Genomic DNA, 16,472 nt, shown 5'->3' with positions numbered 1-16,472 from the left:
GAAAGATCAGAAGAGATAAAGGAGGTGAAAAGATAAGAACCTTAACACATAATGCAAAAAAAGGAGTAAAACTATGTCATCTAGAAGAAAAAATATAAAATGTGACACATTAAATTAGTGTCAAATATCTAATGAAAATTGAAAGAGTATCTTGGTTTCTCTTTCTATATATCACAAACAGAATATTATTGTGGTCTACTAATCTTGAGAAAAGGGCATTGCATTGCATGGCATGCCGGAGTAATTGAAATAGTTGAATTTTCAGCTAAGTTAAAAAATAAAAATAAAATAAAAAAAAGGAACGAAGTAGCAACATAATTGATCCCCTGCATTTGCCTCAGGGCTTTGCACCAGATTCATCTTTTTGCAGAATTGTAGGTTTAGGAGAATCTAGTCTTTCTTGTACATTAATCTCTTCTTTATCTCCCCCCATGGTTGAACCAAGAGTGTCACAACTAGATGTTTCATCATCCGAGTTGTTGTCATCTATTTGAATTGATTCATTGATGAGTTCTGTTGAAACACCACCTTCACTGACATTAGACATCCTCTTATTGTCATCATCTTTCATTTTTTTGGAAAAAGACTCGAGGGTCCATCCGACGGTGTTTCGCCCGCCGAAGTAGGATTCCAGCTTGTCCTTGTCAAAGAGTTCTTCCATCATCCTTAGGCTTTTCGTGTTGTCCGGATAAGCGAATATCACCTTCTTGAAAGTCTTTGGCTCAAGAAATGGCTTTACCATCTGTTTAACAAAGTATAAATGAGAGAGATGCTTACTTGTAAAACTGAAAAAAGAGTGTAACTCATAAACACATTGATTCTTACTGATTCACCAAACTCTGTTAATAAATTTTTATTCTTTTTACCATGTTGGATAACATGGGAAAATTTTAACATATGATGAATGTAACAAGCAAAATTCTAGCTTGTCATTATACTTAAAAGTATATGGAACAAGAGTGTTGGACGACAAAAGGTAAGCATGAACATAAGTTAAGTGTGGTAGAGATGAAGATGCTAAGATAGATAAGCGACTACACATGTATGAACAAAATAAGGAACGAGATATACGAAAGTTGGAGTAGCACCTATTGTAGAAAAGATGGTAGAATTTCGTCTCAGTAGTTTGGACACGTGGGAAGAAGATTGCCAGAGCATCTAATTAGGAGGTGGATGAGATGAAAGGTAGACAATAGTCGAATGGTAAAAGAAGACCCAAAAAAAAAAATCATATATGAGATGGTTAAAGGAAATTTACGTATAAACAGTCTCATTATAGAGATGACACGTGATAAGGTTATACGACAATATTTGATCCATGTAGCTGGCCCGACCAAATGAGATAAGGCTTAGTAATTATTGTCATAGTTGTTTGTTATTGTGGTTATACTTATAAGTCACTAACTCTACCCTATTCTTTGAATTATAGTTAGTATATCACAGAGCATCAAGCTTACCATTGCATGCATTAAGATAGTAGTGAAGAGAGGAGATATTATGATATGATATGATATGATAACATACCGTCCAAAAGGACTCAAATACTTTTGGTGGGTTGTACATGACTGCAAGGCCCAATCTCTCAGGGTAATGATCCTGCAAGATTTGAGCAGTTTCCCTTGTAATCTTCAATGATATGCAGGATTTGTTCCACCCTTGAAAATCAACCAGCCAAACCATCTGTTCCTGCTGCTTAGAACTCAAAGTCATTATGGCATTCTCCAAACAGTAAACAAGGTACTTGATCTGCCCTGCTGCGGCGCTTGCACTCTTCATGCACCGCAAAATAACAACACAATAACATCTTATGAGTGAAAGCAATCATAACTATAAAATTACTGTGTCATTATTTAGTAAATAGGAATATTGTGTCAAAGAAAAACAAGAAAAAATAATTATTTTTTTTTTAAATTAAAAACTTATTTAAGTTGAATCATTGTTCGAGGGGATTCTAGTATAAAAATTGAGAGTACCGTAATAGCAGGTCTCATGACAAGAACAGTCCTCCCTTGTGAATCCAAGTAATCAGCTTTGTATAGCCTTCCTAAAGCACCTTCTTGAGCTATATCATCCTTATTGCATAGAAGGGACAACGACAATGACAATTTTAACTAACAAAAATTCATCATTAAACAGAATTAAAAAAATAGATACCATATGATGCATACCCATTTAATCATCTCAGGCTTGTACTCTAACCTCCATTTCAAGCTGCATTTGAGCATCTTTGCTGCTTTCTTAGAATTATTTTTTCTTGCTCTGAGGTACCTTTGTATTGATGCATCTGAACACATAACTGGAAACTTACTTGCAACTGGACCAATGATCTTTCTGACTTCATCAATCTGAATAATAAATCAAATATGAAATCATTATTTTTCACCACAAGAATTGTAGGTCATTCACAAATGATATGAAACAACTTCTTAGATAGAGTAGTGTTTTTTAGATAAACTTTTTTGAATGGACACATTATATAGAAACGTATATATTATAGAGAAATAATAAAGATACATGTAAGACAGAAAATTTATGTTTCCATCTCTATTGTCTTTAGTTTTTAGGTGAATAAAAAATTAGATAAAATTTTATCTCATACAAATTTTGTTCGCATGATCTCTTAGGTAACGTTTGTTTTGAGGTATTGAGACAGAGACTGAGACTCAGTATCGTGTTTGTTAGTTCAGAGACTGGTACTAAAATTTCTGTCCCTGTCTCTAAAATTTCAGTATTTCAGTACCTCCAAAAAGTAGGGACACAGTGGACTGAAATTTTTAGAGATGTAGACTGAAACTTTAATAACATTTTATACTTAAAATACTTTCATTTTAATTAATTAATTCCAATTTTACCCCTTGTGCAAATTAAATTAGAGTTTCATTCTTGTTTCAATTCCTGTCTCCCATTTTGCACCAAACAGAATACTGAGATTTATTTCAATCTCTGTCTCTTAGTCTCTGTCTCTCAGTCTCAGTCCTCTGTCTCTCCACCAAATGCTACCTTAGTGTTTCTACTACTGTTTTGTAAGACATGCCAAATAAGATATTATAGTTTTTGGCTAGTAGTTAACAAACAATATTTAAAAGTTTGTAAGCTAAAAGAATGATGTTGGGCTACTGAACTAAAAGTGTTAACCTGCTAGCTAAATGAATTGGCCAAAATAAATTAAAATTGTTGGTCTTTATGAGCTTTTTTCAATTAAATACCTTTGCTTGATTCTCTTGAGGAGTCAGAATTTTTTCTATTGAGCTTCTTCTGAATGATGATAATCTTTGTTTCAAATCCATAGTCCAAACAGTGCTAATAGCCTGAAATTAAATATGGACAACCAACAAAAAGAAACAACCTTTCTTTTAAGTACTTGCAAAACAAATACATATATGAATTAATATTTTCATATAATCAGTTTCAGCTTAGAACACTAAACATTAAAGATGGATATAATTAAATTTACAAAAATCCCACACATATTGATAATATCATTCAATACATAATGTCAATGATGTTGCTAACTACTCAAGGATCTTGGTTTTAGGCTTTTAGCACTGTTTCGTTCATCATGTTAGAAGGATAGAATAACTATTTTTTAAATTATTTCTAAGATATTAATATAGAAAAATATTTACAAAAAAAATAGTAAACTGTTGGTAAGATTGGAATGAATCTATAGTAAATTTAACTTAAGAAAAGAAAGAAAAAAAATGTGATCTTTATGATTCATAACAAAATTGTATTCCGTAAAAAATCTTATGTTTTTCTTCCCAATCCTAATTCGAAATAAGGATTAAAAAGGATTTATCGTAAAAACAAAACATCATAGTCACCCTAGATTAGAACAGATTATAAAATAAAAGAGTTAAGGAAAAAGATATCACCTTAAATAAAGTATGTGTCGCAAGAAAAGAGTACTAGATTTCCAAGATCAGACTCCAGGCTATGAAACACAAAATCAGAATTCAATAAAGAAGAAATTGTTGTATTGTGATATTGTACGTAGAACTAGATAGTAATTTGCTGGATTTTCATCACGCAAGCCTGTACGGTACATTATTGATTCCTACAAATATGGTACAATCAACAAAGGGATAAACATAAGATTTATTATCATATTTTTTATCATTTAATGAAACTAACCTTTTGGTTTCGTTTCACTAATGATAATGACGTGATTGATAATCACTGATAGAGACAAGAACACAGATTCATCTTCATCAGCTTTTGATTGCTTGTGATTTTAAATCGACGACCCAACAAATGAAACTGTACAAGAGCATCAATGCCACCGATATCATGAATGTTACAATGACCGTAAGAAAAGTCAAAGCAATCGAATCATGGCCTCTTTGTGAAAACAGAAAGCCAACCAAGTTCCAACAGTGTATGTAATGATCTTCTAAAGAGAAACAATGAGAGAAGAAAAAGTTTATAATAAAATCAGTTAATATAAAATATTTAAAAGTTTCATAAATTAACATACAAAATTCAAAAACTATATATCAAAACTTTATGTTAGATATATACTAATTTTTATTAGGGTAAAGTATACTTTTTGTCCTTGAAGTTTGACAAAAGTTTCAAAAATATCTTTAAATTTTATTTTGTTTCAATTTTATGACAAAAGTTTTCGATTTGTATCAAATATACCCCTGAAGGCTAATTTTTTTAAGAATTTCATAAGAACAACTCTCAATATAAGCAAATCAAGCATAATTTTTATGCATTATTGTTAGATTAGTCTTAAATTTTTTTGAAAATTTAGCCGTTGAAGGTATATTTGATGCAAATCGAAAACTTTTGGGATAAAATTGAAACAAAATAAAATTTAAGGATATTTTGAAACTTTTACCAAACTTTAGAGACAAAAAGTATATACCCGTTTTATTATTCTCGATGATAATAATAATAGTAGTAGTAGTAAAAAATATGACCTTAAGAAGAGAAAATTGTGGATCATGAAAACGGATGTAAGAGGTGAATAAGGACATGTAGTTTGAAGAGGCAATCAAAACTTATTAAGAGGTCCAATATTATAAGGGCACATGATAAGTGGAAAATAAGGGAAGTAATAAAACTCATAAGAATGTTTCAAAGAAAGAATAAGATTTTAAGATTTGCAATAGTAATTAAATGATTATGTTTACATTAAGATCTCTTTATATAATATGTTAAAATTTGATTAAAAAAAAATTAGGTTGTAAGTTGTACATTCATGTTTGATACAAGTATTTTTCATGGATGACATTCATTGCTATATGATTTTAATAACAATTTTATTTGCAAGTCATCTTCTCAAAAAGGTAATGTGATGTATATTATCATATTTATAATGTATTTTTCAGCCTGCCTCTCTCTAAGGTAGCTTAATTTCTTATTATATGGTAATTTATTGCATTATATCAATGAATGTTAAATAAAGCCAAGAACTAATCACCCTTAGAAGCATTGATATAAGTCATATACCTCTGAAGTCTAAAGAACCAATTCATTTACTTGATTGACACTAGAAATTAAATCTTACCGACAAAAAAGGGTGTTTTAGGTAAACATTATAAAGATGATTGGTTCTTGCAAATAAGACAACCAAGGAAGAAAAGATGAATAATTGAGATAAAAGTTGTCAGCTGTAACACTGAGAAGTTAGAAGTCAAAGAAATACAGGACAAAAGCAATCTTAGTCATGCATTTTTCATTTGATTATCTATACTACATACTATACATACCGCTTCATGAGTATTTACGCTGTCGCTGTCGAATCATTTGATTCACTTCCAGGTTCCTTTCCTCACGTATGTTGTATATGACCTCGTCCAGTTAATTCCCATAGCTCTGGTGTGTATAAGGTTGGAGAGCAGAAGGTCTCCATCTTTGGGCATTCTTTAATTTCTATCCATCACAATATGGTAGGTCGAAATAGAAAGAGCTTATTGAACAGAAGCTGTTTAGCTTCGGTAACTTACTCAGCCGAATGCTGTATAAATTTGGGAATATAATCTTTGCTCCCTTATGCTGCACAGACTTATTACTATTATTGTTCCCAATGATCTCTTCCATCTCTTTACATTCCTGCACATCAAGTGCTTCCAGATTCGAAAGGCTTCTGGCAGCGGACACATTTGGAAACACAAACCTCAAATCATGGCACCTACTAATTATTAGAATATTCAAATTCTCAAAGCCTATGACAGAGTTGTTGTTTCTCCAAATGTGATTCAGTTTGGGCAGAGAATGCAACTCCATCCTTACTAATTGTGATTTATGAATCCCAGTGCCAGTCCCTTCAAATACAACTTCCATAATATGACATTGCCGTACATGAAGCTCTTTCAGATGTTGGAATAATAATGAATGAATGGTGTTTGATTGGACACATGTGAGAAGCTTGTTGCAGCTCTCAACTTCAAGCCTTGATACCCTCTTCATGTAGCCCACCAAGTGCTTGTATTGAGGTTTCTCGTCAACATATTCAAATGTGTCTACTTCTTGCAACTCCACCTACATAAAATTCAACAACATTAACATGTGATCTCATCTAAATTGAAAGCTTACTACTAGTTAATGAACCAATGCAATACATATTATATGTCGTACCTTATATTTGCCTGAATAATTGTGAAGATAATATAGTGTCAAATTCATGTCTCCAAGGGTGAGCGTGTCATTATTAACCTTGTGAAGGTTAGGTGTGCTTACAATTACTTTTCCATTTCCATTAGAAAAGGTTTCAATTTGTCAGGAAGGTGATAAGAGCATTAGGTCATAGTCATATGACCCTCCACAGAAACATTGGAAGTTGGGCACACCAGTTAAACTTATTTCTTTTAATTGGGGAAATGAGACCTGCACTTGTTCCTGTTTCTTCTTATCTTCATTTTCATTGCTCAATGGGATGTCATAGTCATAATCTCCATAACAGAAACATCTCAAGTTCGGCAAATTTTCAAGACTCAACTTCTCCAATTTTGGAAATAAGGTCTTATCTTTACAGCCTGCACCCATGTTCATGATTTTCTCTTCCTCTTCTTTTTTGACAATCTCTTCTATCATCTCACAGTTTTTAACTTCTAGTTCTTTTATCTCCACAAGGCTTTTGGCAACAGAATAGGACATCACACACTTTAAATTGTTGCATCTTGCAATTTCAATTGACGTTAACTTGGTAAAACTTACATGCCTCACAATATTGAGTCCCCATATGCTCCTCACTTTTGGTAAATCTTGTAATTTTATGCTCTCTAATCCATAATTTATGCTTTGATCATATCCTTCCTTCGTAAGCATTTCTCCTCTTGCTTCAAACACCTCTTCTAGTGAATCACAACTAGTAATGCTTAGTTCCCTTACATGTCGAAGCATGCCCATCTCCTTGAGCTGAACAAGCATTGAGAGTTCATGATACCCACTGATATTCATAACTGAAATCTCAAACAAGTTCTTAATTATGTCTTTATCATGGAGATCGCTCCACCTAATCATCTTTTCTTCTTGTAATTCCATCTACAAAATCAACAACCACATTTAGTGTGCGACCATAAGATATATATGAGCTAATTAATATATGTAAATATGTTTTAAGATGACATGTACAAATGTTCTAAATCCCTCTATAGTAGAATTCAACTGGTCTTCTTTTTGCACAGAGATATTGCACTTGAAGTATGTTGCCTTCGAATTCATGGTGACATTCTTGAGCTTAGTCGTATGACAAGATCCCCGTGAAAACACTTCCATGTTCATACAGTCTTTAATCATTACTTCTTGCAGAGATGACAACTCAAAGGAGTAGGAAACTTGACAGAAGGCTTTTAGTTTTGGTAAGCTTTTAAGACTTAGTTTCTCTAATTTTGGGAACATGACTTTATCTTCACTTGTGTTAATGTTGTCTTTGGATACTATTTCTTCTATGTTCTTGCAATTACTTACTCTTAAATTTTGAAGCCTTCCAAAAGTTGAAAAAGAGAACAATATCTTTATTCTGTCACACTTAGACATGTGTAGAGATGTTAAGTTTGGAACTAATAATCCATTAATAAAAGGCTTTTCTCTCAATATTCTCTCACTGCCTTCATTAGAATCCTGCAAAAAAGAAGAAAAAAATAATTTGGACTGTAATTAGGGAAGACTGCATCATTCAACTTGTGGAGGTCTTGTATGTATATAATTGTTAAATTACCTTTTTCCTTTCGAATCAATATTCGTGTTTTATATTCTTTTAAAATGAACAATTACTGGTGCCTTTAATTTCAAATAAGAAAATTTGAAATAAGACGTTAACGGCAAATGAAATGGTGGTTTTGTTACTCACCCTGCCTTCTTGCTTGCCGTTGATTGCAAAAGAACAAAAATTCTCAAGATTTGGTAGTCCAAACAATTGAAGTGACACCAAGTGAGTGAAAGTAACCATCATGCTTGTTCTTTTTTCTAAATTGTCATAATCACAAATGTCAATGCTGGAATTGTGTGTTCCCTCAAGCAAAACTACTTCTTCCACTGAATCAGAGTGAATCAGAGTAAGATCTTCAAGAATTGGTACATGGCTTATTTCTGCCTTGCCCTTGATTTCAGAAATTGCAGGTTCTTCTTGATCTTGTGCCAATGATGCTTCCTGCAAACTCATCAGCATACTCAGAGTTCACACAATTTGTTCTACATGAATAATCCTTAATTGAACAATTATAGATATGGTGAGACTCGATACCATGCTTGTAGTAGTCTCTTGACTGCGGTGGCGAACAAATGTAAGTGGCCAAGGCATGCAACCAATAAGGGGCCGATGAGAGGAGCTTGATGAGTTGGAATTGCTAAAGTCCCTGTTTTCTGTCTTCAATTGGGTTGGTATCAAAGATATCTTCAACTTGGGACAATACCGAAAATAGAATGTTCTCAATGATGGCCATTCTAACTTTGCGGAATCTGTATACAAGTTTTCAAAATTCGGAAGTCTATAGAGTGATAAAGAACATAATTTATTAAAGATGATAGTATGTTCTCTTCCTTTGGTTTCAAGATCTCCCTCTTCTTCATCAGCAACTAAAGCCACCATCGAGTTGCAATAAGATATTTTTAATGTCTCAAGATTCACCATTGCTTTGACAGTGGCTGGTGTAAACACGTGACTTAAAGAGTCACATGACGAAATTTGAATTGATCTCAAATTGTGAAACCCATCAACGCTATGCGGAACATTACCCCACACATATTTTAGCTTAGGAAGTCTATAGATGTTGATTTCTCGCAGCTGAGGAAACATTTGGGTATTGGACGACTTTAAATATTCTCGCAAGTCAAATACTTCCTCCAAGGAATGACAGATCTCTAAGGTGATGGTTTCCAATACTGGAAATTGTAGCATCCAAATAGATGAAAATAACTTGTTTTGACAATTTGATTTAGACATAGACTCATCTTCCTTAGTTTGTGAAGCATTAACTCTTTCATTTGTGCAACTCGAACCCTGTCCGCATATAAATAATATGAAGATAATTGATATTGTTGCAACAGGAATTATACATGATATTCTATTTCCTTCGAGAAATAATTTTAGAAAATACTATATAAAACATATTAAATGGGTATTGAAAGAAATTTTATTCATATACATGTGTGAGCATTTGTTCATTTTTCTCGAGTCTTATAAATTATTAAGACTATGTCTTCAATTACATTGGAAGCGATGCACCATTCCTTTGAGACTTTAATATATATCTGATGTGATTTTTCTACTCTGGTGAATAAGTGAGACTACCAGAAGATATACATATCACAAATCATAAATAACTAGCAGTTGAAACTAAATAATCTTTGTGTACTATAAAAACACTGTATCTTGTGTCTCATTACCCTCACCGCATCGTTCAACAACCACCTTCCCAACAAAATTGGCAGTGCTGAAGAAATGATAAATGAAATACTCCCTCGATTCGATGAGGGCAAAAATTGTGGGCAAAAAAATGTTGTTCACTAATGGGGCAAAATCATGTAAAATGTTCCATAGTTGATCATTTTTTTATATTTATCTTGACTTTCACCTAATAATAGTCTTTTTCTATATATTTCTACTAAAAGTATTCACTCTCTAACATTTTTTATTAAGTAAAATACAAAAATGTGTATTCAAAAGTTTATATTGCTACAAAAATAATTCTTAAAGACACCAAAAATAAATAAATCCCTCAATAATTTGAAAATACAACAAAAATTAAAAAAAAACATGCTTTTTATAAATTATTATATTTCATGAGAAAATAAAATGGAAAGAAGTATATACAAAACAAAATAGAAACACAAAATACATATAAGAAAAATATTTACATGATTATTATGTATAAAATAGATTATTCTGTTGTATGGTTATTGTTTTAGAATAATTGGATAAAAATGCCTTGAATAGCTAACTATACCACTTTTATACTGGCTTTCAATTTTGTTTTGTATTTTTATTATTTAATTTAATGTAATATAAAAAATGAAACTAGCCATCCACTTGAAACTTGTATACAGCAGACCTTTTCCCCCCTTCTTGTCATATAATGCGATATATAAAGAAAATTGAATATGATAAAAAAAAAGCATGTACCGCAATGGTATAAAGAAATTTGAATTGTGAGGAATTAGCAAGAATGAGTGATCAGAGATAAATAAGGAACTTACACGATGAGATGAATCTGTTGATGAAGGTGGCTCAGTTGAATCGATGGCATTGCTGAAGCCAGTGAATAGTGGAAGACGCTCCAAATACAATTTCTCTAAATTTAAGAACTCAGAAATCAACGGGTTGTTGACTTTATGGTGATTGTCGGATGCCTTACATATCTCCTTTAGCATTGGGAGATTCATTATTGACAATGACTTCAATAACGGGAAGGCAGTGTAAGAAGTTGCAGTGATGCAATCTACAACATACATAACATCTGGACATGAATATAGTTCTAGATTTGTCAAGCACTGGAATCCGTTGTCATCTAATTCACAAATCACATTTTTCATGTCCTTCACGCCTTCCAACTTGAGCACTTCACATCTCTTAATCAATTGCATTAGTACTGGGCTACACTTGATAGACTTCTTGTAACTTGTATGTCTGAACACTAACTTATTTGGCTCCAGATATCCAAAACCACGATCGTCACCCCAATATACATATTGAGCCACGTAAATCCAAAACCTCTCTATATTTTTGAAACTCAAATCTTTAGGCAGAATTTCTACCTCTCTTACTCGGATTTCAAAAACCTTCAAGTGTTGAGAAAGTTCTATCAACTCACCGAGAATTGGCTTGTTTAGCATCCAAGGGAAGTTGCTTACCCTGAAATAAAGTTCTTCCAACTGGGACAACCTTGCAAAGACATTATCTGAAATGATGGCAAGTTCATTACATTCTGTCAAGTCGAGCAATTTCAGAGAGCTTAATTGTCCGATTTCAGTTGGAAGTTCTTTAATGTTGGAGCGGGAGAGGCTTAAGATTTCGAGTTCAACAAGTATATTGCCAATCACGGACACATCTCCAACATCACAATCTTCTAATTGCAATGTCCTTAAGGTCACGGGGGTTTGGAAAAGAGACGGCATTGTTGGAATGCGCAACTTGTTCATTGTCAAAACTCTGATCTTACTCATTCTTTGGAAGAAATTCTCCGGCCACAAAATCGCTTCCTCCCTTTCTGATCGCGCTTGAAAGAGCTCAAGCATTGGATAGTCTATGCCATTGGTGATTGCATCTGCCAAAATGAGTGATAGTGCTTTGAAATGATCCACCTTGTCTTGTTTCTTCAACTGCTTCAATTCATCATTACCTTGCCGCACCTCAAAACCGTGCTCTTTTCGAGATGCAATTGATAAGACAACATCGCGTACAACATCATGTATCTTCACACAGTCACGTTTTCCACTTTCCAGCAATAAAAAGCACCTTTTGAGGTCATCCACCAAAGTGTCCACCATGTTTCTTGCTTTTCCCAGCGCACCAGCCAAATTAATCAATCGCATCCCCACGGCGTGACGCAGCACACATTCTACCGGAACATCAAAGTCTTCAGGAAACAAGGCGCAAAGAAAAAGGCAATATTTGTGCTCTTCAGTTCCTAAAGACGTAATGCTAAGCTCAATGCTTGATTGAACCTTATTCAGCAACTTAGAATGTTGTAGTTGCTCAAATGCATACTCCCATTGAGGCTTAGCTTTGTTTCGTAGCCCACTTCCTGTTGTCACTATAGCAAGGGGCAAGCCTCCGCATTCTTTTGCAACCTTCCTTGCAATGTGCTTTATGTTGGCCTTGTCTGTAGTGTCAACCCCTGCCATGTCCCGAAATAGGTCCCAGGCTTCTTCTTCAGGCAACACATGAAGCTGGATATTCTCCTTGCTTCCCATCTTGCGACATACTTGTTCGTTTCATGATGTGAACAATATCTTGCATACTTTCTCATGTCCAAGGGAAGGAATTCCAATGCTCTCAAAATCAAGCTCTGACCACACATCATCAAACACTATCAACACCCTACTAGTACCCTGCAAGTAATCAAGTAATTCCCGTGCTTTTCCTTGCACGCTCCCACTTCTGAATGACAACCCTAGCCCATCGGCAATTTGAGCTTGGACCATTTGGTAATTTTGATTTTGAGACACCACTGCCATCACAACCTTATAGAATAGCTTTTCTGATTCAACAACTTTGATAACACCTTTCACTAGGGTGGTTTTTCCCACCCCACCCATGCCACAAATGCTAATCATTCTGATCTTGTCATCCTTCAATTTCTCCATAACATCCCCAATGATCTTTTTTCTCGACTCCAACCCCTTGATGTCTTGAGTGAAGGTAGGTCCAAGCCTTGGTGCAGGCTTAGGATATGATATGGGTTGAAGTTCATCTTTCTGCTTCGCCAAGCTTACAACCTCTTGTGATGCTCTTGTCGCTTGCTTGCCCAACGAGTAATCAAGTCTTCCACCAACACATTTCTTGCGCTTGTTTTCTACAGCATCTCCATAGAGTTTATGAACCTTCGCATCAATCGCTTCCACATCAGAGAGCCACTTTTGCACATTATTTGCGACTACAAGACCTCTACTTCTATCTGCTTCCACTTGCCCTTTCAATGCATCTTTCATGCCCATCAGCTTCTCATGTTCTTTTCTTAGGTTGCCGACAAGTCTTTCGTGACAAATCAGATATTCGAATTGCTTTACAGTGGACTTCACTATCAAATCTCCAAGTTTTGAAATAGCCTCTGTTGCAAGTTGTTCAAAGCAAGACCCCATCTTCTTATGTCTCTGTTCTGAATTATTAAAATTAAACAAAAAAATGTAAACAGAATTAGATCTTAACAAATGTTTTGCTACTCAAAATAGCAAAAGCATCGCTTATAGGCATCTTAATGTTTATAATCGTTTTTGTCAATGTATGTGGGAGTTGCTGCGTTGTTTCCTTATATTTTCTCACATGTTAATACTAACTTTCGGTAACTTCATTCCAATAACTTCAATTTTAAATAATAAACAATTGTGCACAGTTGAAAAAGAAAATCATCAACAACTGTGTATGATTGTAAAATTGAATTGGTTTTAATATTGAAATATACAATTGTATGTTTACCAATCTTTCATTTATTTGAACATTTCTAAACCAACTTTTAAATTAACAGAAATAACCTAGGGTAAAGTGATTAATAATATAATTGGTGATACTCAAGATCATAATATAATGACAAATTAATCAGTATAATTCCTATAAAAACTAATATAATTGCATACAATTAAGTTTACGAATCTGTTCATTACCAAGAAATAATCTAAGACAAAATACGATCAAAATTATCTCCCCAAGATAACCCCAATAAATATGATCAAATATCAAATTGAGAAAGAAAGGAAGTGACATTACTGATTCCAAATGTTTAATACCACTATTCATTCAATGATTTGATATGATATATTTTTTTAAAATACCTTTATTTAAATATTAGTTTTATCTTATACTATAACTAGTGACGCTATGTAACTAAGTTGATACAAACCCAACAAAAAAATTCAACGTGTGTATGTATCACATGCTTCTTCTTTTTTGCTCTTTTTTTGTTGATATAGCACATAAATTTTTATTAAAAATACTGAAACTTATCCATATAGTACATCAATTTTTGCACCTAACACAAAAACTTTTGTATGTAATACAAACTTGTTAATGTAGCATAAAAAGTTTTGCATGTACCATACATAATACAAATTTATTGATATAGTACAAACAAATTTTGTATATAGTCCAAAAAATTTATGTGTTATGTATTAAAATTTCTGTGATATACTCCAAAATTTATGTGTTGTTCCATAGAAAGTTTTGTGCTCAGTAGTTTTGCTGAACAACTCAGAAATTACTTCTACTATTGCTGTGTCTGGATTTTGTGCACCAAAATGTTTGTGCTCAGTAATTTTGTTGAACCTATTTAAGTGGATGAATCAATATTGTGGACATACAGTCCTTCAAAAATTTTTGTACCATGTATCAATTTTTATGCTCAGCACTAAAATTTCTGTTATGTAATTTTTGCTAAACATATATATGAGAAGGAGAAGATGGTAATGATGACAATGAAGGAAGAGGAGAAGAAAAAAAAAAAAGAGAAAAATCAAACAAATAAAGGAAAAAGAGGAAAAGAAAAAGGAGAAGATGGAGGAGGAGCAGTAGCGTGAATACGTATTAAGAAGGAAAAGAAACGTGTGGTGACCAAGTTAGACTTAGGTTAAAAATTACTTAGTTGCCTAGCATTTTTGTAATATAACTATTCAATATTTTAAATTTGTATTTATAATTAAATTTAAAAAAAATCTTTAGATAAAATACTGATTTAGCTCTTAATATTTGAATTAAGGCTTAATTTCAATATTTAGATATCTTATTTTTATGTCAAATATCATATTTTATCCCATTTCTATTTTTGCTTATGAAAATATCCCTTTTCTCTTTTATGTGTGTCATCGTCTCTTCCCCCTGCTCTTCCATAAATAACAACAAACATTACTAACACCACCAAAATGAACCTTAACAAAAACTAAAAGATTTATAGGCACAAGCATAAAAGCCTATTTTAATTTTATTAGAGGTTAAAGCATTTCATCAAACGGGATAGGAGAACGAAAACACATTGCATTCGAATGCAAAATTAAAATCATAATTATTTCACTTAGTTGCTTTGTTTGTGATGAAAAAGAAGATGAATAGAGTAGGAGTTGTCACTTTTAAGAGTGAAGAAGACAATAGAACATTCGTGACTTCAACGTGCATTTCGTGTTGGCAACCTTGGGTGGTGACAATGTCGGCAATGAAGGAGAGGAAGAGAATGTGTGTGTTTCTGTGGGTGACGGCAAAGAGGAGAGAAGAAAAAGAATTGAGAGAGGAAGGGGATGGGTGTGATGTTGGCACAGGGAACTATGCTCGTGATATTGTGGCAGTTGTGCATGAGGGAGAGAAGAGGACTTTATATGAAAGTGGAGTGTTGGTGTTTGTGCAATGATGGGGGACGGAATTGAAGGAATTTAGAAGACTAAAATCTCAAAGTTGTCCTTGATATTGACTCCATACACTAAAATTCACCTTGAAGTCCCAATTGTATTATTAAGGCCCCTAAGAATGAACTCTAACACTATAATAGTCAAGTGCCACTCTCCAGCAATGAATCAGCAATTAGAGTAATAATCTGACATAAACTACTACGTTGGAGACTGCAATGATAATTGACGTGACAAGTCAATCTTTGTGACCTAATCTAGTCAGTATCCCTGTTTATAACCATAAAAATCATCAATTATTCTCAATTTTTTCTCAATTATCATTTTTCTCCAAATTCAAACAAACACTTAGACTTACTTGTTGAACAAAGTAAATCATTTATTTGATGGCAATCATAATCATAACACGAAATGAAAACCTGCTAGATGCCTTCAAGATGTTATAAGTCTTGAACTCTTCGCTGGAGTGGATGCTCCTTCTCTACGCCACTAAATTCTTAGTGATGAAAGCTAAGGGCTCCTCTGAGTACAGCGTCCTCTGGCAAAGTGACGAGCATTGGAGTGATTTGAAGTGTGTCCATGAACCGCTTGACAGTCAAAATTGGGCTTGCTATAGTGCATTTGGGACCTTAGAAGCAATTTTAGTGCACCGACCCAATTTCAACAACCATTTTGGGGCTTTAGTGGATTGAGAATGTTATATGTGCTATGAATAGCAATTAAGAATGTGGAGATTGAATAATTAAGCAGCAGTGGTGCACACAAGGCCTTAGTCTAGTGGTCACCTTCTATGCCATGCAATAAGTGCATTCGGTTTCGAAATTTGGTTGATGCCAAGTAGTGAATAGAACTCTTAATATTGTATGTGTGATGCGAGTGAGTGAGTAATACTTAGAATTGTGGGTTGTCTAATTCATTAAAAAAAAACAGAAAATAAAAAATATATAATATTTATTTTTGTTAAAAAAATTATATTT

The 16,472-nt window shown here is 33.5% G+C and overlaps 2 protein-coding genes across 3 annotated transcripts; both read right to left on the bottom strand.

Annotated features, from left to right (window-relative positions):
- Positions 1 to 312: 312 nt before the first annotated feature.
- On the bottom strand, positions 313 to 4,201 carry LOC127739733 (uncharacterized). Of its 2 annotated transcripts, XM_052251397.1 has the most exons (7): positions 4,135 to 4,201; positions 3,876 to 3,934; positions 3,207 to 3,308; positions 2,169 to 2,345; positions 1,974 to 2,072; positions 1,525 to 1,770; positions 313 to 742 (listed from the first exon to the last, which is right to left on the bottom strand). In XM_052251397.1, exons 3-7 carry the CDS (start codon positions 3,285 to 3,287, stop codon positions 338 to 340), a joined length of 1,008 nt encoding a protein of 335 aa, XP_052107357.1. In that variant the 5' UTR covers positions 3,288 to 3,308; positions 3,876 to 3,934; positions 4,135 to 4,201; the 3' UTR covers positions 313 to 337. The 2 variants fall into 2 exon arrangements, with proteins under 2 accessions (XP_052107357.1, XP_052107356.1); XM_052251396.1 differs by lacking the exon at positions 4,135 to 4,201 and having other exon boundaries at positions 3,876 to 3,993.
- A 1,682-nt stretch (positions 4,202 to 5,883) lies between these two features.
- Positions 5,884 to 12,363, bottom strand: LOC107494181 (uncharacterized). The gene is made up of 7 exons (XM_052263075.1): positions 10,648 to 12,363; positions 8,696 to 9,451; positions 8,303 to 8,602; positions 7,585 to 8,073; positions 6,838 to 7,494; positions 6,589 to 6,666; positions 5,884 to 6,492 (listed from the first exon to the last, which is right to left on the bottom strand). Exons 1-7 carry the CDS (start codon positions 12,361 to 12,363, stop codon positions 5,884 to 5,886), a joined length of 4,605 nt encoding a protein of 1,534 aa, XP_052119035.1.
- Between the last annotated feature and the right edge of the window lie 4,109 nt (positions 12,364 to 16,472).

This window comes from Arachis duranensis, chromosome 6 (assembly GCF_000817695.3).
Source record: "Arachis duranensis cultivar V14167 chromosome 6, aradu.V14167.gnm2.J7QH, whole genome shotgun sequence".
Taxonomy (NCBI): Eukaryota; Viridiplantae; Streptophyta; class Magnoliopsida; order Fabales; family Fabaceae; genus Arachis; species Arachis duranensis.
Note: the sequence above shows the minus strand (reverse complement) of the source record. Positions and strands in the feature narration are given on the sequence as shown.